Source organism: Bufo gargarizans, chromosome 4 (genome assembly GCF_014858855.1).
Source record: "Bufo gargarizans isolate SCDJY-AF-19 chromosome 4, ASM1485885v1, whole genome shotgun sequence".
Classification (NCBI taxonomy): Eukaryota; Metazoa; Chordata; class Amphibia; order Anura; family Bufonidae; genus Bufo; species Bufo gargarizans.
Window position 1 is genome coordinate 337,774,836 of NC_058083.1, and position 27,807 is coordinate 337,802,642.

At 43.4% G+C, this 27,807-nt stretch overlaps 1 protein-coding gene across 1 annotated transcript in view; it reads left to right on the forward strand.

The window, feature by feature from the left end:
• Positions 1 to 27,807, forward strand: part of UST (uronyl 2-sulfotransferase) — a 398,475-nt gene that overhangs the window by 262,879 nt on the left and 107,789 nt on the right. Inside the window, 1 exon segment of the mRNA XM_044291484.1 lies at positions 23,924 to 24,003. Coding sequence (XP_044147419.1) covers positions 23,924 to 24,003 — 80 coding nt within the window.

Sequence of the window (27,807 nt, forward strand, 5' to 3'; positions counted from 1 at the left end):
GGTCTGAACAAATAGTTGTATAGAGGAACAAGACATGGATGTCCCCTTTCTCCCTTATTGTTTTGCTTTATTTATAGAACCACTGGCAGCTAAAATCATATCGGATGAAAGGATTAAAGGTTTTGGTATGAATTGGACCGCTGATGAGTTAAGTATGTATTCAGATTACATCCTAATCTTCTTGGAGAATCCAACATCTCACCTTTCTTATCTCATGGAACTAATAAACAAGTTTAGTGATATTTTGGGATATACAGTACAGACCAAAAGCTTGGACACACCTTCTCATTCAAAGAGTTTTCTTTATTTTCATGACTATGAAAATTGTAGATTCGCACTGAAGGCATCAAAACTATGAATTAACACATGTGGAATTATATACATAACAAAAAGTGTGAAACAACTGAAAATATGTAATATTCTAGGTTCTTCAAAGTAGCCACCTTTTGCTTTGATTACTGCTTTGCACACTCTTGGCATTCTCTTGATGAGCTTCAAGAGGTAATCACCTGAAATGGTTTTCACTTCACAGGTGTGCCCTGTCAGGTTTAATAAGTGGGATTTCTTGCCTTGTAAATGGGGTTGGAACCATCAGTTGCGTTGTGGAGAAGTCAGGTGGATACACAGCTGATAGTCCTACTGAATAGACTGTTAGAATTTTTGTATTATGGCAAGAAAAAAAGCAGCTAAGTAAAAAAGAGTGGCCATCATTACTTTAAGAAATGAAGGTCAGTCAGTCCGAAAAATTTGGAAAACTTTGAAAGTGTCCCCAAGTGCAGTCACAAAAACCATCAAGCGCTACAAAGAAACTGGCTCACATGCGGACCGCCCCAGGAAAGGAAGACCAAGAGTCACCTCTGCTGCGGAGGATAAGTTCATCCGAGTCACCAGCCTCAGAAATCGCAGGTTAACAGCAGCTCAGATTAGAGACCAGGTCAATGCCACACAGAGTTCTAGCAGCAGACACATCTCTAGAACAACTGTTAAGAGGAGACTGTGTGAATCAGGCCTTCATGGTAGAATATCTGCTAGGAAACCACTGCTAAGGACAGGCAACAAGCAGAAGAGACTTGTTTGGGCTAAAGAACACAAGGAATGGACATTAGACCAGTGGAAATCTGTCCTTTGGTCTGATGAGTCCAAATTTGAGATCTTTGGTTCCAACCACCGTGTCTTTGTGTGACGCAGAAAAGGTGAACGAATGGACTCTACATGCCTGCTTCCCACCGTGAAGCAAGGAGGAGGAGGTGTGATGGTGTGGGGGTGCTTTGCTGGTGACACTGTTGGGGATTTATTCAAAATTGAAGGCATACTGAACCAGCATGTCTACCACAGCATCTTGCAGCGGCATGCTATTCCATCCGGTTTGCGTTTAGTTGGACCATCATTTATTTTTCAACAGGACAATGACCCCAAACACCCACGGCTGTGTAAAGGCTATTGGACCATGAAGGAGAGTGATGGGGTGCTGCGCCAGATGACCTGGCCTCCACAGTCACCGGACCTGAACCCAATCGAGATGGTTTGGGGTGTGCTGGACCGCAGAGTGAAGGCAAAAGGGCCAACAAGTGCTAAGCATCTCTGGGAACTCCTTCAAGACTGTTGGAAGACCATTTCAGGTGACTACCTCTTGAAGCTCATAAAGAGAATGCCAAGAGTGTGCAAAGCAGTAATCATAGCAAAAGGTGGCTACTTTGAAGAACCTAGAATATGACATTTTCAGTTGTTTCACACTTTTTGTTATGTATATAATTCCACATGTGTTAATTCATAGTTTTGATGCCTTCAGTGTGAATCTACAATTTTCATAGTCATGAAAATAAAGAAAACTCTTTGAATGAGATGGTGTGTCCAAACTTTTGGTCTGTACTGTATAATCAACTGTGCTAAATCAGTATAGTTGCTGCTTGACCAAGTAACTCCATTGAATTCCGTAGAAATCCAACTGAATCTATGAATTATCTGGGTGTAAACTTGAGCGCAAGTATTTTACAGATTGAACTTTTCTCCCTTGTTGATTAGATGTAAAAGTAAACTTAGTGTTTTGCAGAAGTTATCGATAGGACAGGCGGACAGAATAGCATTAATAAAAATGGTGTTACTTCCCCAGATTTTGTTTATTTTGGCAGCCTGTCCAGTTTGGATATAGGATTGTTTCTTAAACCATCTGGAACGGCTGCTGAATGACTTTATCTGGGGTAAGGCTAAAACAAAAATATCTCTGGTCCCCTTTTTTCAGGGGTATTACTTACCTTCCCAAGTCCAGTGGTTAAAGTCTGAGGAAAATAATATAATACAATATCTAGAAAGGGGGTTTAATGGCCCAAAATATAACATATTTTGAATATTAGAGACAGGATTTATTAAAAATAAAGGGAAAAAATGCCCAATATGTCGAATGGTGGACTTGGTTTGGGGAAAAATAAAAGGAACACTAGGAATCTTGAATACTTCACATTTCTCACCTTTGTGGTATAATAGTAATATTAAAGAGTTTCAATCAATCACAGAATATAAATACTGGTAAAAGTATGGCATTATTTATGTATTAGTTAGTTAAGAATGGGAAAATAAGAGCACCAAAAGAATTATGTCCTGAAACAAATTTAGATTTAATGAGTCTGTTTCGGTATCTCCAATTAAAACACACATTTGAAGCTACACAAAATAGGGACTATTTTATCACAACAAAACATGAATTTATAGATTTTTGTTACCAAAAAGTCATCCAGGGTGACTATCTCTCAAGTGTACAGTCGTGGCCAAAAGTTTTCAGAAATATTGGAAATTGGAAAAGTTGCTGCTTAAGTTTTTATAATGGCAATTTGCATATACTCCAGAATGTTATGAAGAGTGATCAGATGAATTGCACAGTCCTTCTTTGCCATGAAAATTAACTTAATCCCCAAAAATACGTTCCACTGCATTTCATTGCTGTCATTAAAGGACCTGCTGAGATCATTTTAGTAATCGTCTTGTTAACTCAGGTGAGAATGTTGACGAGCACAAGGCTAGAGATCATTATGTCAGGCTGATTGGGTTAAAATGGCAGACTTGACCTCTTAAAAGGATGGTGATGCTTGAAATCATTGTTCTTCCATTGTTAACCATTGTGACCTGCAAAGAAATGCGTGCAGCCATCATTGCGTTGCATAAAAAAGATTGCACCTCAATCAACAATTTATAGGAATCATCAAGAACTTCAAGTAAAGGGGTTCAATTCTTGTTAAGAAGGCTTCAGGGCGTCCAAGAAAGTCCAGCAAGCGCCAGGATTGTCTCCTAAAGAGGATTCAGCTGCGGGATCGGAGTGCCACCAGTGCAGAGCTTGCTCAGGAATGGCAGCAGGCAGGTGTGAGTGCATCTGCATGCACAGTGAGGCGAAGACTTTTGGAAGATGGCCTGGTGTCAAGAAGGGCAGCAAAGAAGCCACTTCTATCCAAAAAAAACATCAGGGACAGATTGATCTTCTGCAGAAAATATGGTGAATGGACTACTGAGGACTGGGGCAAAGTCATATTCTCCGATGAAGCCTCTTTCCGATTGTTTGGGGCATCAGTAAAAAGGCTTGTCCGGAGAAGAAAAGTTGAGCGCTACCATCAGTCCTGTGTTATGCCAACAGTAAAGCATCCGGAGACCATTCATGTGTGGGGTTGCTTCTCATCCAAGGGAGTGGGCTCACTCACAATTTTGCCCAAAAACACAGATATGAATAAAGAATGGTACCAAAACACCCTCCAACAGCAACTTCTTCCAACAATCCAACAACAGTTTGGTGAAGAACAATGCATATTCCAGCGCGATGTAGCACCGTGCCATAAGGCAAAAGTGATAACTAAGTGGCTTGGGGACCAAAATGTTGACATTTTGGGTCTATGGCCTGGAAACTCCCCAGATCTTAATCCCATTGAGAACTTGTGGTCAATCCTCAAGAGGCGGGTGGACAAACAAAAACCCACTAATTCTGACAAACTCCAAGAAATGATTATGAAAGAATGGGTTGCTATCGGTCAGGAATTGGCCCAGAAGTTGATTGAGAGCATGCCCAGTCGAATTGCAGAGGTCCTTAAAAAGAAGGGCCAACACTGCAAATACTGACTCTTTGCATAAATGCCATGTAATTGTCGATAAAAGCATTTGAAACATATGAAGTGTGTGTAATTATATTTCACTACATCACAGAAACAACTGAATCAAAGATCTAAAAGCAGTTTAGCAGCTTAGCAGCAAACTTTGTGAAAACTAATATGTGTCATTCTCAACTTTTGGCCACAACTGTATAGGATAATAAGGAAGGGGTTGGGTAAAATAGTAAAGTTTAACAGCGAGAAAAAATGGGCAAAGGATATAGAATTAAACACATTAGAATGGGGGGGAATATATATATATATATATGTATTTGATGTTGCCCTTGGTCAGATTCGAACATAGGATCCCAGCGCTTCAAGGCACCAGTGCTATCCACTGAGCAACCATGCTGCCCGGTATAGGAGTAGGACACAGTAGGTGAGGGTGAAGCTGGTCATGGCGATATAGAGGCAGCAGGGTCAATGGTTGTAAGCTTGTCTAAAGAGGTGGGTTTGTAGGTTTCTTTTGAAGGATTCCACTGTAGGTGAGAGTCTGATATGTTGTGGAAGAGAGTTCCAGAGTGTGGGGGATGCATGGGAGAAATGTTGGAGGCGATTGTGGGAAGAGATAAGAGGATTAGGCTACTTTCACACTAGCGTTCGATCGGATCCGCTCTGAACGGATCCGATCATATTAATGCAGACGGTGGCTCCGTTCAGAATGGATCCGTCTGCATTATATTGGCAAAAAAAGCTAAGTGTGAAATTAGCCTGAGCGGATCCGTCCAGACTTTTACATTGAAAGTCAATGGGGGACGGATCCGTTTGAAGATTGAGCCATATTGTGGCATCTTCAAACGGATCCGTCCCCATTGACTTTCATTGTAAGTCTGGACGGATCCGCACGCCTCCGCACGGCCAGGCAGACACCCAAACGCTGCAAGCAGCGTTCAGGTGTCCGCCTGCTGAGCGGAGAGGAGGCTGAACGCCGCCAGACTGGTGCAGTGTGAGCGGATCAGCATCCATTCAGACTGCATCAGGGCTGGATGGAAGCGTTCGGGTCCGCTCGTGAGCCCCTTCAAACGGAGCTCACGAGCGGACAGCCGGACGCTAGTGTGAAACTAGCCTAAGAGAGAAGGAGGTCTTGTGAGGATTGGAGATTGCATGTGGGGATGTATCTGAAAAGTTGCTCAGAGATGTAGGGAGGGGACAGGTTGTGGACGGCTTTGTATGTGTTAGTACTTGGAACTGAAGTTGCTGGGCAATGCAGAGCCAGTGAAGGGATTGAAAGAGGGGAGAGGGAGAGGAGTAACAGGGTGAGAGGTGGATTAGGCTACTTTCACACTAGCGTTCATGGGTCCGTTCGTGAGCTCCGTTTGAAGGAGCTCACGAGCGGACCCGAACGCCTCCGTCCAGCCCTGATGCAGTCTGAATGGAGCGGATCCGCTCAGACTGCATCAGTCTGGCGGCGTTCAGCCTCCGCTCCGCTCGCCTCCGCACGGACAGGCGGACAGCTGAACGCTGCTTGCAGCGTTCAGCTGTCCGCCTGGCCGTGCGGAGGCGAGCGGATCCGTTCAGACTTACAATGTAAGTCAATGGGAACGGATCCGCTTGAAGATGTCACCCTATGGCTCAATCTTCAAGCGGATCCGTCCCCCATTGACTTTACATTGAAAGTCTGAACGGATCCGCTCAGGCTGCTTTCACACTTAGAATTTTTTCTAAGTTATTAATTCAGACGGATCCGTACTGAACGGAGCCTCCGTCTGCATTAATATGATCGGATCCGTTCAGAACGGATCCGATCAAGCGCAAGTGTGAAAGTAGCCTTAGTCGGGCAGCAGAGTGGAGGATAGATTGGAGGGGTGCGAGAGTGCTAGATGGAAGGCTTAGGCTTAACTTCCTAAGTAGCTTTGTGGTCTCATTAGTGTCTCTCCTTGAATAGCATCTCCCTCATGGTACTGTTCATTCCTCTCCCCTCCCCTTAGCCTTGTTGTCAGGTTCCGCTGACTTAGATTCAGGAGGGGAGCCTGCAGGGTCACACTGGACCTCCCTTTGTCAGCACTCCTTCCTGAAACTAATCCATCTCCGGCTGACGAGACACCTTGCATTGCATAACACCTAAGTACATGCTACAACTGCTAGCATACACAGGGTTAATAACTCAATCTAGGTGACTCTTCTTCTATGGCCATGGAATCGTTAGAACACACGATGGCTCTTATTAAAGTGAAGTTTTAATGTAAAAAAAGGACAGTGCGTACAATAGGGTTATCATAGAAAATATAAAATAAAATACACAGACATATGCATACTAAAATAACAGTTTGTAAATAAAAGGGATAAAACCAGAACTTAATATGTCACGTGGCGCTTAAGTCCAGTTGCCTGGGGAAGCAGAAATATTGGTCAGTCAATCAAACTAGTGATAACCAAAGAATGACAGTTTGCTTTGCTTCATGCACGTATTGAAAAGGATCAGTATCATTCCCCCCAACTATGATGTCAGAGGAGGCCAGGGAGTATTTTAATGACCTTTTATGACAGTGTTTATGACCACTGGCTGAAAACCAAGTCTGCCTCAAGATCTTTGTATTGAAATATATTTTTGGGTATTCACAGCAATTTCATATTACCTCCATTCACTCAGTCTGAATGTCCCACACACGTGTGTACCAAACATGGCAGAGGTAGTGGCAGGATGGCTGGAGTTATCTAATTGTTCCCTGTTACTAAGCTTGGATCTATTTGCTTTTGATTCCATGGGAGCATATACATGGCTTGAGTTCTCAGGAGGAAGCACGTGGCTCAAATATAGATTTGTCCACTTATTTCTTTGATGTATAGGGCCAGATAGGGGTTTCATGTGTGACCTTGGCTGGAAAGGACACTAGCATTCTCCTGACCCCTCTAACAGTTCTGGTCTGTATCACGCTGGGGGTCTCTGGTTTTCAGTGGTGTTCCATCTTGTTGATTTTTATTGCTGCAATCTCTCTTGCCTGGATGGACCTGGACGAGGTGATGACCCCCGTAAACAGGAATGTAAAGGGAGGGGATGTCAACTCCTAACAATAGTTTTAATATCTAGATTCCTCTATCACCACATTTATATTGACATGGTGTAATATGATACTTCAGCAGAGAATATTTTAAATGGTAAAACAAGGGGTGTCACGTGACCCACCAATTTGTCAGGTACCAGGGACCAGACCAGCCCATCGCGTCACGTGACAAGGGTTGACTAAGCCCTTCAGGCCGATTCACCTCACACGCTGTTACACCCTGCACCAGGCCGTAATTTGAGCATACATTGCCACCTGAAGCCTGCAAGCACACCCATGCAATAACGCAAAACTTTTGCCGCCACCACCTGCCCGTTATAAGGTCGACAGAACACCCCAAGAGTTCCACTCACAAGCAGACGCGCACGATAGTAAGCCTCATGGAAAAGCAACATACAGCCTCAGACTGCTCACACAGGTTCTTAAGGTTATAAGACAAACCATCAAACTTTTAGGTTTAAAGGGCTTCTACCACCAGATTTTGACCTATTTAGCTGCTGACACTAGCAAATCGCTCGTGTCAGTCAGTACCTAACCGTGTTCTTTTATCAACTTTGTCTGCTGCCGTTAACCTTAAAAAGTACTTTTATTGATATGCAAATGAGCCTCTAGGTGCTATGTGGGCGTCTTTTCAGCACCTAGAGGCTCCTTCCAGTAACCATTTCTGCCGCCCATCGCGTCTCTCCGTTACGCCCCGCTCCTGTTGATTGACGTGAAACTTCTAAGTATTTTGTACCAATTCCCGCGCCTGCGCCGTGCTCTTCTGTATTCGGCGCAGAAAGTGAATGCCGTGCTCCTGGTGCCGGCTTCCTCACTGTAACATAGTTGGCGCAGTGAGGAAGCCGGCACCAGGAGCGTGGCATTCACTCACTGCGCCTGCGCTGAATACAGAAGCACACGAATTGGTACAAAATACTTAGAAGTTTCACGTCAATCAACGGGAGCGGGGCGGACCGGAGAGACACGATGGGCGGCAGAAATGGTTAGTGGAAGGAGCCTCTAGGTGCTGAAAAGACGCCCACATAGCACCTAGAGGCTCATTTGCATATCAATAAAAGTACTTTTTAAGGTTAATGGCAGCAGACAAAGTTGATAAAAGAACACAGTTAGGTACTGACTGACACTAGCGATTTTGCTAGTGTCAGCAGCTAAATAGGTCAAAATCTGGTGGTAGAAGCCCTTTAATGTATTACAAATGGACAGCACTTTGTTGCAAAAAATGATTAACAAGAGACATACATAAATAGCAAACAATTGTAAAATAAAATGGAGAAAACATAGAAAATTCTGATACTTAGCAGTTGCTTGGTAAAAGTCCTTTCCTCCCAGGAGATTTGGGCAGAGTAATGGTGCACTAACCAATTCGATTGGATCTCCCACTTTGTGACACAAATATCCCAGGGATTGCATTTTTATATCTTCTGGGCTGAGCTTCATTACACATGCAGTCGGCCCACCGGCCATCTATGGAACAGGTATGAAAATATCCTGAGGCCTAATACGGTGTTGGACCCCTTTTTGCCTTCAGAACTGCCTTAATTCTACGTAGCATTGATTCAACAAGGTGCTGATAGCATTCTTTAGAAATGTTGGCACATATTGATAGGATAGCATCTTGCAGTTGATGGAGATTTAAGGGATGCACATCCAGGGCACGAAGCTCCCGTTTCACCACATCCCAAAGATGCTCTATTCGGTTGAGATCTGGTGACTGTGGTGGCCATTTTTAGTACAGTGAACTCATTGTCATGTTCAAGAAACAAATTTGAAATGATTTGAGCTTTGGGACATGGTGCATTATCCTGCTGGAAGTAGCCATCAGAGGATGGGTACGTTGTGGTTATGAAGGGATGGACATGGTCAGAAACAATGCTCAGGTAGCCTGTGGCATTTAAACGATGGCCAATTGGCACTAGGGGGCCTAAAGTGTGCCCAGAAAACATCCCCCACACCATTACACCACCACCACCAGCCTGCACAGTGGTAACAAGGCATGATGGATACATGTTCTCATTCTGTTTACGCCAAATTCGGACTCTACTATTTGAATGTCTCAACAGAAATCAAGACTCATCAGACCAGGCAACATTTTTCCAGTCTTCAACAGTCCAATTTTGGTGAGCTCGTCCAAATTGTAGCCTCTTTTTTCTTATTTGTAGTGGTGATTAGTGGTACCCGTGGGGTCTTCTGCTGTTGTAGCCCACCTTTATTTCCCATTCTGACATTCAGTTTGGAGTTCAGGAGATTGTCTTTTTTTTTTATCAAATCTTTTTTTAGTGATCAAATAAAGGCACCTCATGTTAAAACAATACATTGTCTTTTTCCATTCCAAAGTGCAGAATCATTAAATAGCAAAAACATATGATAACATCTGGTAAGGATCATCATACAACAGTACATAATGTACAGAAACATAAGACCAAGGTTTATCAATGGATGCAGTCATCCTAGCTTCCCCACCCCGCCCCTATCCCACTCCCCCCACCAACACATCTTGAACTCCAAAGAAAGCCTAGATGACAACATGCGTGTGAGACAACCATTCATTCCATAATCTTTCATACTTCTGAGGACAACCTCTCTTCACAAACACACCTTTTTCCATCATCAACATATCATTCACTTTCCTCACAAACTCCTCCAATGTGGGCGGACTCCCCTGGATCCACCTCAGAGCCACCAACTTCCTGGCCACATACAACAACCTCCCCAATGCTACCTTAACCGTCTCAGACCCTACGATCTCCGACACATACCCTAACACACAGACCTTGGGATCCTTCTGAAGTTTCAACAACATATTACTATTAATCATGTTCAGTACTCCTTCCCAGAAATTACCTATTACTGGACAAGACCAAAGCATATGCACCAGATCCGCTCCGTCCTCCATACACTTCAGACACTTGTCATCCATCCTAACCCCCACCTTTTTTAAGAACACCAGTGTTTTGTACACTCTATGAATTATGAACAGTTGAGACAACTTGCCCTGTTCACTCAGAGACACTCTGGGAACTCCTTCCAGTATACCATCCCACTGATCTTTAGAGATGCCCCCCAGGTCAGCCTCCCACTTCTTCATCCTGGAAAGCGGAAATCCTTCCAAAAATTTGACCAGTAGAAGAGTATACACCGGAAGAACGAGTTTATGAACCACTTCCATTTGGGCTATTGTGCACCCTTTCCTCATCATGACCTCAAAGGCATTCCTCAGCTGAAGATATTTATAAAACCATATCCGAGGAATGTTGAATTCCTGCTGCAAATTCTGGAATGATTTAAATATCTTGCCTTCTATTAGTTGGCCAATCCTCATCAATCCACGAGACTCCCAATTCCGGAGTCCTGACACTTTTAGGAACTCCGGCAGCAAGCAATTATTTCTGAACGGGGAAAGTTCACAGACGCCACCTACACCCCATAGCTGTTTTTACCTTCGCCCAAACCTTCTTCATAAGCTCAACAAGCACCAATTACTCTCTCCCAGCATGCATTCCCGACCCCTCCAGAATAGACATAAGGTCCAGACTGTCCAACCAGTGTTGCAGTATCTGTCCCGTCATATCCGGCAATTGGAAATAAATCCATCCCTTAAAATGTTGACACTGGGAAGCCAAGAAATAAATCCACGCATTAGGAACAGCCAGACCCCCCCTCTGACTTAGGGTATTTCAATGTCTCCAGCCTAATCCTAGCCTGACCGTATTTCCAAACCAGATCCCTAAACATAGTGTATTCTCCTAAACCTATCCAGAGGAATCCACACAGGAGCATTATTCAATACATAAAGCAGCTGAGGCATCATTACCATTTTTAAAAGATTTACTCTGCCCACAACCGATAAGAAAAGTCTACACCATGTCCTTACCTTCAGTCTAAAAGTGGCTAGCAGCGGAGTCAAATTAAGGTCTTCAAAATCCGACAGTCTAGGCGTAATATACAGCCCCAAATACTTGAATTTATCCACCCAGGGAAACAAACTATCCACACGCCCACCTGACAAGGCCTGTCCATCAACCGGCATCAAAGCAGACTTCTGCCAATTTATCTGAAGCCCAGAGAATCTTCCAAATCTATCAATCAATTCCATGGCCGCATCCAGGGATGCACCAGTATCGCCCAGAAATAGTAGGGTATCATCCGCGTACATAGCCACTTTATTATGCAGCATACCATAACGAAACCCATCAATATTTGGTGACAGGCGAATAAAAGCCGCAAGCGGCTGAATTGCTAGAACAAACAATAAGGGCGATAGTGGGCATCCCTGTCTGGTGACCTGGGCCAAAGCAAAACTATCTGACAACCCCCCATTGGCTCTTATCCTTGCCTTTGGACTCGAGTAGAGTACCCTTACCCACTGAATGAACCGCGCACCAAAACCCATGGTACTCAGGACCCCCCACAAGTAGTTCCACTCCACACTATCGAACGCCTTAGCGGCATCTAGAGCAAGTAGTGCCCTGTCTCCACAATTATCTGCCGGGATGTTCAAGCTGGCATATAATCTACGGAGATTTATAGCGGTTGATTTCCCAGGCATAAAACCCGTCTGGTCAGGGTGCACAATGGTCAAGATTACTCTGGACAGCCTGTTCGCCAACACTTTTGCTAGGAGCTTTACATCCACTGTTAAAAGCAAAATTGGTCTATAAGAATCTGGTAATTTGGGATCTTTCCCCGGTTTAGGAATAACTACAATTATAGCGTCCTGCATCGAATGTGGTAGCGAACCGGCCTCCAGTGAGTGCTCAAGAACCTTAAGCAGCTCAGGAGGGAGTATCCCCTGCAACTTTTTATATATCTCTACAGGTAATCCATCTGCCCCCGGAGCCTTACCATTCGCCATATCCCCAAGCGCAGCCTCCAATTCCTCCAATGAAATCGGCTCCTCCAACCTTTCTCTGTCCTCATCCGTCAGCACCGATAACTGAGCCTCCCTCAGGAAGGCGTTCAAAGCCTCCTCTGAGCTAGAAACAGCGGAAGCATATAGAGATACATAAAAACTTTTTAAATATCCAGTATTCCCTTCGTGTCTTGCCTACTATTCCCAAATCTATCCCTCAGTTCCTGAATACAGGAGGAACCCCTCTGGGCACTAGAAACAGCCGACAGCAGATGACCCACCTTCTCACCTTCCTCAAAAGATCTCTGGCGATAAAAACTACTTTTCCTTTCAGCGGCCTGTACTTACTGACACCTCAGCTGCTCCTGAGCTACCGCCAGAGCCTCGCTATTAATCAGAGTAGGGGATCGACCAAACACGCTCTCAGCCTCTGCCACTAGGACATGAGCTTTAACATCTGCCTCCCTGGACTTAGATTTATGCTTACTAATTTCTTTCATCAAGACTCCCCTCCAGAATGCTTTCATGGCATCCCAGACTCTGGGCACTGAAGCCGTCCCCACGTTGATAGCAAAAAATTCCCTGACCTCCAGAGAAATCCCGGCTAAGTCTCCCAGCACATTCAGCCAATGTGAGTTACATTTTCACAGCCTCGGTCCCTGCCTGAGCACCCCAAAGCACAAGTTAATCTGCACCAGAGAATGGTCAGACAACGACCGAGGATGATGGACAACGTCCCTGACCAGTGGCAGCATAACATCATTTACAAGGGCCAAGTCTATACGTGATAAAGAGTGATGCGTAGCCGATCTGCACGAGTATACGCGCTTATCAGGGTTACGCAATCTCCACACATCATATACCCCAATTTCACTCATAATGTTCTTTAGAGCCACACTCCCCGGTGAACCGCCTGATCCTTCCACCTGACATCTATCCCAGGAGTCATTCAGCGTGCAATTAAAGTCGCCCACTAGCAGCCATGGTAACCCAGGGAAGTCCGCCACAAAGTTCATAACCTCCCTTATCAATGGAGAAGCGAACGGCGGAGGCACATACACCGACACAAGCACCACCTGAATCCCATCTATCTTGCACACAACACACACATACCTGCCTTTAACATCTACACAATCCTGCACATGTTCATATCTAATACTTCTATGTACAATCACACTTACACTCCTAGAGTGAGATGAATGAGTGGAATGTACTGCATGGATCACCCAATTTTTGTTCAGCCAGTGGAGATTATCTCCAGTCAAATGTGTTTCCTGGAGGCAGCATATGGCCGGCTGAAACCGCCCTAAGTATTGGAACAAACATTGTTGTTTCCGTGCGTCTGCCATACCTCTCACATTCCAGCTTAAAACCCTAATCACCTGTGACATGGTAGAACATTAAGCCATAACTGCATCTCACACCGCACTCAGACACCATCCGCTCAGAGTTCACAATCCCATCCCTGCCCCCCAACTGTTCCCCTACCACCCTCCCACCCCCCCTACCCCTAGGTAGAATACTGTAACAGAGGACAGCAGTCCCCTCTTCATTAACTTCAATCCCTAAAACAGGGCAACCCGAGGGCAACCTGCCCCCGGACCCACAATGGTCAGAACAGATTAGAACCCACTCCCTCAGGTAGGGAAACCACCCCATAACTGAGAAATACATTACAATCTCTCAACCACCCGCTCCCACCTCAGGATCTACTATGCGGTAGCAATGCATAATACACTTCTTAACTGGTGCAACAGTAACATGACCTTAAAGTGCAAATACATATATAGATGAAACATAATAAACCATATATCTGCCTCCTTCAAGTGTCCAGAGCCCCACTTCTCAATTGCCGCTCGTGGACGTCCAGCCACTGTGTCGCCTCCTCTGGATCTTCAAAAAATCTGGTGGATCCCAACGCCACCACTCGCAGTTTAGCAGGGAACAGCATAGCATATTGGACTTGAAGTCCCCTTAGCCTTTTCTTGACATCTATAAATCTGCTTCTCCTCCGCTGCACTTCATTAGAATAGTCCGGGAATATGGACACTTTGACCCCATTCAGGACCATCTCCTCGTTATCCCTGGACTGCCGCAGAATAGTGTCCCGGTCTTTAAAATGCTGAATCTTTACCAGTATAGGGCGAGGAGGCCTGCCTGGCGGGAGCGGGCGCACAGAGTACAAGGAAGACAAGCCCTTCTCATGAAACAACTGGTGCAACCATTTCTCCACAAATTCCGTGGCATTGGCCCCCTCCGTCTTCTCTGGCACTCCCACAATTCTCAGGTTGTTCCTTCTGGACCTGTTCTCCAGATCATCCGTTTTAGCATATAAAGCCGCAATGTCCTTTACAGTAGTTTTCGCCGCCATTTGCAAAGGCTGAATCACGTCCTATATAGTGGACACCCTCTTTTCCAATTCAGAGGTGCGCTCAGAAATCTTATGTAAATGATGCCTTATTATCGACACATCCAATCTCAGGCTTCCGACTTGCACTGTTAGCACTTTCAGGGTGCTATTACAGCTGGCCACAGCGGCCATAATATCCTTCAAAGTGGGCTCCTCACTGGCCGCGGCCTTAGGGCCTACTGTGTCCTTAACTGAACTTGCAGGAGTCAGCGGCGGCCAGTTCACCGCATCCAGGACCTCACCATCAAGGGATCCATCCTCCTGGTCAAAGGAGGTATGCATATCTGGCTCCTTCTCCTCAGCCCAGTCGCCCACTCCGCAGTCTGTATGAGCATACTTGCTCAGTCTAGCAGCAGCGCTCTGGCTCACCATCTGCTGCAGCACCGTCCCCTCTCCGCCATCGGCGCCATGTTGGCCCACCTCCAGCCGGTCAGGTTTCGCCACTTTACTCTATTTCCTCGGCATGCTCAGTCTCTCAAAATCGCCACAATACCCTCCGGTCACTTCTCTTCCACCAGGCAAGGTTTTTGCAAGGAATCGATAGGTGCCTCCACTTGTTTTAGACAGGATTCTGGCAGGAGCTGTGAGCAGTGCGTCTTACTCCATGCGCTCGTAGGCCACGCCCCCTCAGGAGATTGTCTTTACCAGGACCACAACCCTACATGCATTGAAGCAACTGCCATGTGATTGGTTGACTAGATAATTGCATTAATGAGAAATAGAACAGGTGTCCTAATAATTCTTTAGGTGTGTGTATATATATATATATATATATATATATATATATATCATTATGAATCACACCGGAATATTTTACACTACGACATATAGCCATAAAACATATAATATCACAGCAAATATTATAATAACTTGTACTAAGGCGGTCCTTATTGCTGACAGGGGGGGCGAGAGGTAAATAGCTGATAACATGAGAATTAGACATTTCTCACTGATGAGATAAATTACAACGTTGACTGTACTATTGATTTATGTAAAGTTTGAAACATTAGCCATGAAACCATTTAACTGAACCATTGCTTTCTCATTCTTCAACCATATTCTATAGAAGTCAACACATGTGGTTCAAGTACCTGCCGTTAGTCTCAGCGCAATTAGAGGTTGAGTCTTTTGTTAAATATCTTCACATATTCAATAAAAGACTCAACATTTTACCTGTAGAGCTTTTCTGATGAAGAACCTGGAAAGTGACAGTAAGAGTCTTCCATATTCTGCAAATACCTGCAGCAATAACTACAGCACACTTGCTGATGTTTCACTTTGGACAGACCACCTATCAACTGCATGGACTCACCTAATGATTATTTTTTTTTTTTTACATCCCATTGCAGATTCTATAAAAGAGCAGACAAAAAAAGTCCTGCATGTAGTACTTACTTGTCCAGTTAGAAAAAGGCAGTGTCCCGAATGAAAATCAGGCATACAGTGAGGAACAGAAGTATTTGAACACCCTGCGCTTTTGCAAGTTCTCCCACTTAGAAATAATTGAGGGGTCTGAAATTCACATTGTAGGTGCATTCCCTCTCTGAGAGACAGAATAAAATAAAATAAAAATCAGGAAATCACATTGTATGATTTTTAAAGAATGTATTTGTCTTGCACTGCTGAACATAAGTATTTGAACACCTGAGAAAATCAGTGTTAATATTTGGTACAGAAACCTTTGTTTGCAAACGTTTCCTGTAGTTCTTGACCAGGTTTGCACACACTGCAACAGGGATTTTGGCCTACTCCTCCACACAGATCAGTGCTCCAGACTAAAAATTGGCCATTGGCACCTAAACTAAAAAATTTAATTTCTTTAGTCGCCAAATTTAAACTTGGAGAAGATGAGACGCAGGTCACAGTAGTTAGCCAGCACTACATATAGGAGAATACAGCACCACATACCTCTCCCATCCAGTGACCCCCTTCTGGGGGACAAGGTGACTAAAAATGGCGAATTGCGAGGTTTTGAGTTTTTTTTCCTGTTATTTCTGCTCAGTGAAGGCAATATATTTTAATATTTTAATAGCTCACACTTTTTTGGACGTAGCGATATGTAATATGTTTATTCTTTATTGTTTGTAAATTTTATATGTAAGACTGGGAAGGGGGCCATTTAAACTTTTTGTATTTTGGTGTTTTTTAATAATTTTTTATTTTATTTTTTTACTTTATATAATAACCATTTCTTCCCTTAGGGGCTATAACTTGGATCTTTTAATCCCTTGTGCTATTCACCCAGATAGATCTGTCAGGGTGAATAGGATCTCACACATCTCCCTGCTGTCCTGTGCTTTGTGCACACAGCAGCAGGGAGCTGAACATGGCAGCCAGGACTTCAGTAGCGTCCTGGCTGCCATGGTAACGATCTAATCCCTAGCAGTGTAATCTGCCACCAATGGAGGGATGGGACCCTGTGGCCACCATATAACAATAAGGGGGGCTTTGTGGCCAGTGATAATGGGGGGTTCGAGGGGGCTTTGGGGAGGTCGTACTGCATCACCAATGAATGTAATTAAAGAGGACCTTTTATGGGTCCAAAGAATATGAACTTAGTAGCAGGCTACATAGAGCGGCGCCCTTTAGGTGTTCCACAAGAATTAATGGAAAATGGAGATGAAATTTCAGAATTTCACATTTTTGGCAGATTTTCCATTTTTATAAAAAAAAAAATTCCCGCTAACAAGGCAAGGGTTAACAGCCAGACAAAACTTAATATTTATTGCCCTGATTCTGTAGTTTACAAAAACACCCCATATGTGGTCATAAACTGCTGTACTGGCACACGTCAGGGTGCAGAAGAAAGGAATGCCGTATGGTTTTTGGAAGGCAGATTTTGCTGGATTGGTTTTTTGACACCATGTCCAATTTGAGGCCCCCCTGACGCACACCTAAATGACCCCATTTTGGAAAGGTGGCAGTTTTGTTGGTACTATTTTAAGGTACATATGATTTTTGATTGCTCTATATTACACTTTTTGTGAGGCAAAAAATAGAAATTCTGAAATGTCACCTCCATTTGCCATTAACTCTTGTGGAACACCTAAAGGGTTAGCAAAGTTTGTAAAATAAGTTTTGAATACCTTGAGGGGTGTAGTTTATTAAATGGGTTCCCTTTTTGGAGTTTCTACTCTAGGGGTGCATCAGGAGGAGCTTCAAATGAGATATGGTGTAAAAAATAAAAAAAAACAGTCCAGCAAAAACTGCCTTCCAAAAACCATATGGTGTTTGTTTCTTTCTGCGCCCTGCCGTGTGGCCATACAGCAGTTTATGACCACATATGGGGCGTTTCTGTAAACTACAGAATTAGGGTAATAAATAATGAGTTTTGTTTGGTTGTTAACCCTTGCTTTGTTACTGGAAAAAATGGATAAAATGGAAAATTTGCCAAATAAATTGCTGTTTTGGCACAGTTTGATATTTTTTTTATTTGCAACGTTCATCTGACAGGTTAGATCATGTGGTATTTTTATAGAAATGTGATTTCCTGATTTATTTTTTATTCTGTCTGAGTGGGAATGAACCTACAATGAGAATTTCAGACCCCTCCATGATTTCTAAGTGGGAGAACTTGCAAAATTGCAGGGTGTTTAAATTCTTCTGTTCCTCACTGTATCCTATTATTGTGAACAGTTCTTTTTGAAATATATGGTTTGGTTATGGGCCTGACACTTCCGTTATTTTTGTACTAAAAGAGCAGAACAAATGAAATGACCAGCATTGGTGTGAACCCAGCCTAAGGCCTCCTGCACACGGATGTTTTATTTTGCGGTCCGCAAAAAACTGTTTTCGTTGTTCCGTGATCCGTGTCCGTTTTTTCTTCCGTGGGTCTTCCTTGATTTTTGGAGGATCCACGGACATGAAAAATGAAAAAAATAAATAAAATCTAAGTCAAGTTTGCCTTTGAAATGATAGGAAAAAACGGATCGCGGATGACAATCTTGTGTGCATCCGTGATTTTTCACGACCCATTGACTTGAATGGGTCTGTGAACCGTTTTCCGTGAAAAAAATAGGACAGGTAATATTTTTTTCACGGACTGGAAACACGGATCACGTACACGGATGCCAAACGGTGCATTTTTCGATTTTTCCATGGACCCATTGAAAGTCACATGCATCTTTTTTACTGTAATTTTTCAGCTGTACTGTAGATAAATCTGACCTGAATAAGTCACATCAGTAAAATGATAAGCTGAAGCTACCATTTTCTAGAGACCTAAACATTACATGGTTTCATATGCTCAGATCTTTAAAATTAGATTATTTTTTTTTATTTAAAAATAAAGGAACAAAACTTTTCTACTAGAAACACTTATATTTTGTCTGTCTGCAGTTTGCCTCAAACTACACTACCTCTTAAATGACACGCGTAAGAGAGCAGATGGCAGCATCATTCTTCTCCCTGGAAAGTTCTCTGTTTAGGCTACTTTCACAATTGCGTTCAGAGCGGATCCGTCTGAGACGGATCCGCTCATATAATGCAGACGGTGGATCCGTTCAGAACGGATCCGTCTGCATTATATTGTAAAAAAAATTCTAAGTGTGAAAGTAGCCTCAGACGGATCCGTCCCCCATTGACTTTCAATGTAAAGTCTGGACGGATCCGTTTGAAAATTGAGACCTAGTGTGTCATATTCAAACAGATCCGTCCCCATTGACTTACATTGTAAGTCTGGACGGATCCGTTTGTCTCCGCACGGCCAGACGGACACCCGAACGCTGCAAGCAGCGTTCAGGAGTCCGCCTGCTGAGCGGAGGCCAAACTCTGCCAGACTGATGTATTCTGAGCGGATCCACTCAGAATGCATTAGGGCTGGACGGAAGCGTTCGGGGCTGCTTGTGAGAACCTTTGAACGGAACTCACAAGCGGAGCCCCAAACGCTAGTATGAACGTAGCCTTAGCCCTTAGTACTTTTTCTTTCATAGAGTTCTAGGCATATTTTGGAACTCTGTAGAAAATTACATGGTGATCCTCATGTAAAAAATCACATTTTATATGTGGTTTTATTTGTAAGCTACTATTTTGAATAGACGCTGTGGGAAAAAATGTACTTATGTCTCCTTATAGCATGAAATATTCTATACAAGAAGTATGGTGAAATCATGGTGGATATGCTATATAGCGCATCACTAGTGCACATTCATATTATAGTTCAATCACAGTAAAAGAAGGCCAAAGCCACTATGCATATGTGTGTACATCCAAGTGCCAAAGAGCGAAGTCTAAATTCTCCCACTGCCAGCGAAGCAGTGCCTGCAGGATTACTCATGGAACAGCTGGCATGTGCGAAAATTCTGTTCCATCTGTTTAACCTCTACATACTCTGCAATTAATAGTGATCGTGATACCTATCAGGGGCATATCTAGAAAAATTTGGTCCCCAAAGCAAAAGTTTGAATGGATGCCTTCCTTTGAGAATGAATATTACTCTCTGATATGCACACTATTGTGTGCATGAAGCCAAAATCTGTTAAAGGAGCTTTAAAAGTAGCATGACAGTATGAAATGTGATAAAAATAAGTTACTCACCTGGTAAATCTCGCGCTGCTTTGGTGGTCCCTGCCTGTATTTGTTTACTTTGCTGCAGTGACATTGTGCCGTATATCCACATGACTGCTGCAGTCTATCTGGTCTCAGCGGTAATGCTGCCATTTATCACACAAAACCACAGAGGTTAACATAACTGTACGTGACGTCATCAATGCAGTACAAATAAGCAACGATTAACAAGTACCACTGGAGCATGAGGCAATAGCTGGGGGACTTAAGTAAGCAATTTATTTTTATTTGATCACATTTCCTGCTGTTATGCTAATTTTATACACTCTCAGACAACAACTTAATTTTTTTTCTGGGCCATATTATATGTAGTGTTGAACGAATCTGGTTCGGACTGCTGTATCCAAACCTGATTAGTTTGAAACGGTATAGCCTCCGTACTACCGTATGGGCGCCACTGAGGTCTTTGCAATCTTTCCTGCAAATATCGCAAGACTTGCTTCGTCTCGCGTCTGACACTTCGGTAACATGCATTAATTACAGTGTCAGAATCCAAAGCTGAACTCTGCATTGTTAATAAGGCACAAAGCCAAGTTCAGCTTTGGATTTTGACACTAATTAATTTATGTGCCCAACCAAAGTGTCATATCGTAGATGCAAGATGAAGCAAGTCTTGCGATATTTGCAGCAAGATCACAAAGACCCATACATTTTATGGTAGTATGAATGCTATATTGCTAATGAAGTTTTCAAACTAATCAAAAACATATACGGTATAGTTTTCTTACTAGATACCATTGTATGGAATGCTGTAGTCTACAAAGCTATCTCATGCCTTATGTTTTTTGTATGTTGTATAGATTATGTATGTGATCGCATATATTGTATATTAAGCATGGTCAGAGGTCGCTCACCATTTTTCCAATGGAGTAAAAATACTCCTCTGACTATTTTTGTGGCGTATTTAAGCCCGAGGAGAAATCTGAAAGTTGCAGTAATTCAGATACATAATACATAAGCCTACTCTTGCCCACATCTGTGTTGGAGGCCGCCTTTGGAGCCTCGGTTGCAGATTCTGTCGAAAGACCAGACAAAAAAGCCTTATATGCAGCACACAAAAAGACAGATCCCGAATGGAAACTGAACGGATCCCATCATAGTCAGCGGAGTCTGTTAAGCTTCTTTCCGGTCAGTAAGGCTAGGTTCACATCACGTTTTGTTGCTCTGCTCATCTGATGGAGCAGAAATAAATAACGGCGGTGATCTTATATTATCTTATTGGAGTATTGGATTGTGGTGATTAATATCACCTTGGTGGCCCTATTTCAACTTTTCACTGTGTATTCAATTACCCCTTAAGTCCACATTTTTGTTCCCTATACTGCCTATTTTTAGGCTACTTTCACACTTGCATTCGGGGTTCTGCTTGTGAGTTCCGTTTGATGGCTCTCACAAGTGGCCCCGAATGGATCCGTACAGCCCCAATGCATTCTGAGTGGATGCGGATCAGCTCAGAATGCATCAGTTTGGCTCCGTTTTGCCTTCATTCCGCTAAGCAGGCGGACACCCGAACGCAGCTTGCAGCGTTTTGGGGTCTGCCTGGCCGTGCGGAGCCAAACGGATCCATCCTGACTTACAGTGCAAGTCAATGGGGATGGATCCGTTTGATGTTGACACAATATGGTGCAATTGCAAACTTTCCGTCCCCCATTGACTTTCAATGTAAAGTCAGGAGTCCCTATTAATATACCATCGGATCAGAGTTTTCTCCAATCCGATGTTATATTTTAACTTGAAGCGTCCCCATCACCATGGGAACGCCTCTGTTAAAATATACCATCGAATTTGAGTTAGATCGTGAAAACTCAGATCTGACAGTATATTCTAACACATATTCTCCCATAGTGAGACTCTTCAAGTTAGAATATACTAAGAACTGTGTACATGACTGCCCCTTGCTGCCTGGCAGCACCCGATCTCTTACAGGGGGCTGTGATCAGCACAATTAACCCCTCAGGTGCCGCACCTGAGGGGTTAATTGTGCGTATCATAGCCCCCTGTAAGAGATCAGGTGCTGCCAGGCAGCAGGGGCCAGACCCCCCTCCCTCCCAAGTTTTAAATTCATTGGTGACCAGTGGGCCCGCCTCCCTCCCTCACCAGTATTAAATTAATTGGGGGCCAGTGCGGCCCCCCCTCCCTTCCTCCCTCCCCAGTATTAAAGTATAACTGTCATATTTTATTTTTTGGGAGTATTGGATTGTGGTGATTAATATCTCCTTGGTGGCCCTATTTAAACGTTTCACTGTGTACTCAATTTCCCCTTAATTCCACAGTTTTGTTCCCTGTACTGCCGAATTTTGCCTCTGCTTAAAATCAGGTTGCTATGCATGGTCCGTCTGTGTTGAAGGACGGAGGACGCAGAAGCACGCAGCGTGCAAGGTCAGATTACCGACAGCCAGGGACTGTAAGTAAATGATTAAAGCCAGGTCCTCCCCAGCAGTTGACAACATTACCTGGGCTGTGTGCACTTCTCCCTGTCCCTACGCTTGGCAGATGCTCCCTCACTCAGCAGAGCTGGAGAATGCAGAGTTGAAGCAGCGCAGGGAAGGGAGATCTGCCATCTGCTCAGTGTATAAATGAAAGCAACATGTGGTAAGAGGACCGTAAGAGGAGATTAACCCTTTAGGGGGAGGGCTGTGGTTACTGACACTATTGGGGGGCTATTGTTACTGGCTGGTGAGGGCAGTGGCGGCCATCTTAACTGAATAGAGAAATTGCAGTTTTATGCAGACTGGTTGCTAAGGGCTGAATCTTATTAAATATGGGGTAAGTCAGTCTAATAGTAACTGATTCTGGAATATCATGTTATTAGTAACTACATATATGAAAATTGAAATTGGGGTCTAAATGTGACAGTTATCCTTTAAAGGCTATGTACACCTTTTGGGGCAATTTTTTAAGTGATTGCATTTTACTCATTTTGGGCTTAAAATACTTTTTTTATTTGGTCTTTATTAAAAATATTCAGCAGCTTTGTCATAAAGGGTTACCTTCTGCCTAGCAGTGAGAATCATGCTTTCTCTTTGTGCCATTCATCTAATGACCCTTATCTCTAAATTATTGATGGCTCAAAACACTTATTTAAGCCGGTTTCACACGAGCGTGATGGATTAGGTTCGGATGCGTTCAGTAAAATTTGCACCATTTTGCAAGCAAGTTCAGTCAGTTTTGTCTGAGATTGCGTTCAGTTGTTGAGTTTTTTCTGCGCTGGTGCAAGGCGTTTTGATGTGCTTTTCTCCCGCGTGCTAAATAACTGAAGCTTTACAAACAGCATCTCTTAGCAACCATCAGTGAAAAACGCATTGCATCCGCACTTTGTTACGGATGCAATACGTTTTTCACTGAAACCTCATTCACTTCTATGAGGCCAGGGCTGCATCAAAGCACAGTATATAGAACATGCTGCGTTTTTCACTCAACACAGAACTGATGCGTGAAAAAATGCTCATGTACACAGACCCATTGAAATGAATGGGTCAGGATTCAGTGCGGGTGCTCTGCGTTCACATCATGCATCGCACCTGCACGGAAAACTCTCTCGTGTGAAACAGGCCTAAGAATTTACATATAATGGGCGTTTATAAGATCAGCCATAAGGAGCTCCTGCTGCACCCTCTGCACTTTGATTGACAAGGCCCTGTCATTTGAAGTGTGCTGGTCGCAGCCATTGCAGTGAGATCTGAGCCTCTAGGAGTAATGGCAATGCCCCTGTTGCTCCTAGAAGCTCATTTTCATATTTTAAAACTTCATTTTTCTCTGCAATGCAGCCACATATGAACATGGGACCAACACAGATGCCTTTAGCTGCCAATCGCACCTGTAACAGGTCAGTCAGTTTCATAGGTACAAATCTGCTGACAGATGCCCTTTAACCTTAACCGTTTACCAACAATCCTGTCTATGAAGCACTGCATTTTCCATGTTTGCAACTGCTTTTTAGTCATATTTCTGACATCTGTTTCTGTTCTCGCAGATGGAATTGATAAAAAATATCAGCACAGCTGAGCAACCGTATTTATTTACCCGACATGTTCACTTCCTTAACTTCTCCAGGTAAGCAGTTTGACCTACAAGTTTGATTTATATAAAAAAATAAATCTGATTAACATCTACTTTCCAGTTTTTCTAACACACTTTTTTTGTAATAAAAGATTATGGCGGTTCATGCCACATCAGTCAGCATGCTCATGATTCCATTCCTTATTCTACAAGTTTCTTCATGATTAAAAATTCTTCCAAAAACACAGCATCGGCCATGTCTTTGGGTACTGTAAAATTTATGTTGGACAACTAAGAAAAAAAAAATTTGCATCATTTTCAAATGGCTTCTGTCACCCCCCCATTGTGCAATTTTCATTAGCCGACGTTATTTGCTAATGTCAGCTGAGTGCAATCATACATGTCCTACCTTTGTCTGTGACTTATTTCAAGTTGGGCATGTACTTGCTGGTAGCCGCCGCATCTTCCGCTTCTAGACACTCCCCATCTCCTCTTGATATACAGGGCCAGTGAGCGCTCTCCTCCTCCCGCTGGCCCCGTCTGCTGCTGAATTCCCGCGCCTGCGCCGTAACGTTCCTCGATCGGCATAGGCATACTTAGTGAAGGGCGCGCGCTTGCCAGCTCTTTCCTCAGTGCGCCTGCTCCGATTACGTCACACTACACCCAAAAGAGAAGACTGCCGATTATCGCTGATGCCGGCAGTTTTCTCTTCCGGGTGTAAAGTGATGTAATCGCCGCAGGCGCACTGAGGAAGGAGCTGCCAAGCGCGCGTCCTTCACTAAGTATGCCTACGCCGATCGAAGAACGTTACGGCGCGGGAATTCAGCAGCAGACGGGGCCAGCGGGAGGAGGAGAGCGCTCGCTAGCCCTGTCTATCAAGAGGAGATGGGGCGGCTACCAGCAAGTACACGCCCAACTTGCTGGTAGTGAAGAAATTTGCATATGATAAAAAGTATGATTTTTTACAAGAAATAGGCTACAGACAAAAGGTAGGACATATATGATTGCACTCAGCTGACATTAGAAAATGGCTAATGTCGGCTAATGAAAATTGCACAATGGGGGTGACAGAAGCCCTTTAAATCCATGCTTCAGGTACCATTGATGCCAATAGGGAGCACAATCAAACTCGATGAAGACTTTTCTCTTTCATTACAATTTTTGTTTGGGCTGTTGTGCAGGCACAATAGGTTAACATTTCATTTTGTAGAGGTGCAGAATTGGTAGCCATCTCATTATCAACACATGCAAGACCGCAATGAAATGTAGAACCTCTTGTGCTGCCATCCTCTGCCACTCCGCAGTTTCTCCCGAAGGTTACCACACTACTGACCCAGACTCTGCCCCTTTGTCTTGCCGCTGTCCTGCCCTTCGCTCTGGTTGGTGTTCCCAAGCGCCGGCTGCAGACAGTGACCTGCATTCTCCTGTTAAACCTATTGGTACCCTTGGGGTGCGTCCGCTTGCCCTTGGCCATTTACAGGGCCAGCACGCTCACATCGAAATGATCCACCAACCTATAGTTGGCTGTTTTTAAGGTCCTTAAGCTTTAGAAACTTGAGCTTTAGGGTCCTAGTCTCTAGTTGACCAAGTAAAAGTTCAATTATGTGACTACCTGTGTACCGAACATTTCCCTGACTATGGATTCTGTTCCACGCCAGCTGTTCTGACCCTAGCCCATTTACAGAAATGGCCCTTTGCAACCTGCTTTGTCCTTGAGCCTGTTTCACGGACATGCACTAATCCCGCCAGCCCTGACTGGTGTCTTTGATTCCGTGAGTCAGCTGCCAACTACATCTGGACTACTCTAGGAGGTAGTAGCCTGGTTGGTTTTCTGAAGCAAAGTTCAGGTCCCTGTATAGGGTTTAATGGGTGGATACCAAGGGGACTGCTAGGACAATGCCATTGGGATTAACCCAAAGTTGGTACAGTGGGTTCACGCCCTCTGTTCAGAACACCTCTATTGTAAAATGGCAGGCAACTAAATCATGATCAGTTTTTGAGATATTATGTTTTGTTTTATGCATACTTTATGGAGGGCTGTGCTAGTGATATATTTTGGGAAAAATTCATGTATTCGGAATCTTTGTACTTTAGAAAATATTGGCTACGCAACTTAGAATCTTTTCTGTCATCTATATATTTAAAGTGTAACTGTAATTTAATTTTTTTTTATATGACATATTGAGATATGTAAGGTTTTGTTTGGGTGGGGTCCTAGTGCTGAGACCCTCACCAATTGCTAAATCAAGGAGATAGAAGCGCTCAAAAGTGTGCTCCCTCCTTACTATTGAAGAGGGGTTCAATAGAAAGTCTATGAGCCAGTCTCCAGTCCATTTTCAGCAGCGAGGAAAGACAGCACTGTGTGAGCACTTTTGTCGTTGTTTTTTTTTTGTAGTTAGACTTTAAGTCCGAAGTTTGACTGATGATGTAAACGATGTGGAAGCTCACTTCTAAAAAATGAAAACATAACATAAAGGAAATGATAAAATATGAAAAGATCCACTCCTGCTACACATTTATCACGCATCCTTTATAAAAATAAAAATAAATGCCTTGTCCAGTGCCATTGTCCCATGCTACAATATGCCCACATAATACAAAATCAATGTTTCCTGAAACACAGACCTTTGGTCATGAAAGGGTTCATTATTAATATATGGTGCATTCCTTTATTATGTATTTTAGTTCTGTTTTTTTATAAGTCCTATAGAAATGGGAAATGCCTGAAAAAGAAGTTTATAGTGGGTTTTATGCTTCACTACTATTGGCTTTCAGCTATCATCAGGACGTTTTTTTTTGTTTTGTTTTTTAAATCTTGAAAATATGCTGCAAAAACATTTGAAACCACTCTAGTGTCTGCTTCTTGGCTTTATTAGGACACAGCTAAGTAATATCCTTGAAGGATTTCAGTTGTTCATGATTTAGATATTAATGATCTATCCTCAGGACAGGCCATAATTATCTGATTGTCGGGCGGTACCTCTGCCGATCAGCTGTTTCAGGGTAGCTCCGGTACTGGATGTAGGCACCAAAACTAAACAGCTTCATCCATTTCCATTATGTAGCGGGAACATCAGTGAGAGCAGCGCTGCAATAACAGGAGTAGTAGTCTAATGCCTACTTCTGTGGCCAGACATACCCCAAATTAGCTGATCAGCAAAGGTGCTGGAAGTCGGACCCCTGCTGATCACACATTGATGCTCTATCCTGAGGATAGCCCATCAAAATCCTGGACAAACCCTTTAAGCAGTACAGGTGAAACTTGGAAAATTAGAATATCGTGCAAAGTTCATTTATTTCAGTAATGCAACTTGGTGACACTAACATATGAGATGTACTCATTACATGCAAAGCGAGATATTTCAAGCCTTTTTTTTGTTATAATTTGGATGATTATTGTTTACAGCTTATGAAACCCCAAAGTCACAATCTCGGGTAACGTTTGCTCAGGGGGTATGGATTAATTAGCGGACTAGAGTGGGACACTTTGAGGCCTAGAATATTGAACCTTTTCATAATATTCACATTTTAAGCTGCATTAATGCAATTCCTTTTAATTTGCATTACTGAAATAAATGGACTTTTGCATGATAGTCTAACTTTTCGCGTTTCACCTGTAAATGAAATCTGTGGCAGTCTGAACCATGTCTTCTGTCTCATCAGTGTCATAGATTGCTGCGCTTTCCCACCATCTGGGCTTTTATAATGCAGGTCTATTGACTGTGTATAAGCCCAGCACAAGATCACCAGGATGCTAGTGATTGGTGCAATGGTTTCACTATAAGAATAGATTGATTACAAACTACAAGAAATTAGAAAGAAAGGATATCCAGTACCTCAGGTGGAGTGTGGATTTCC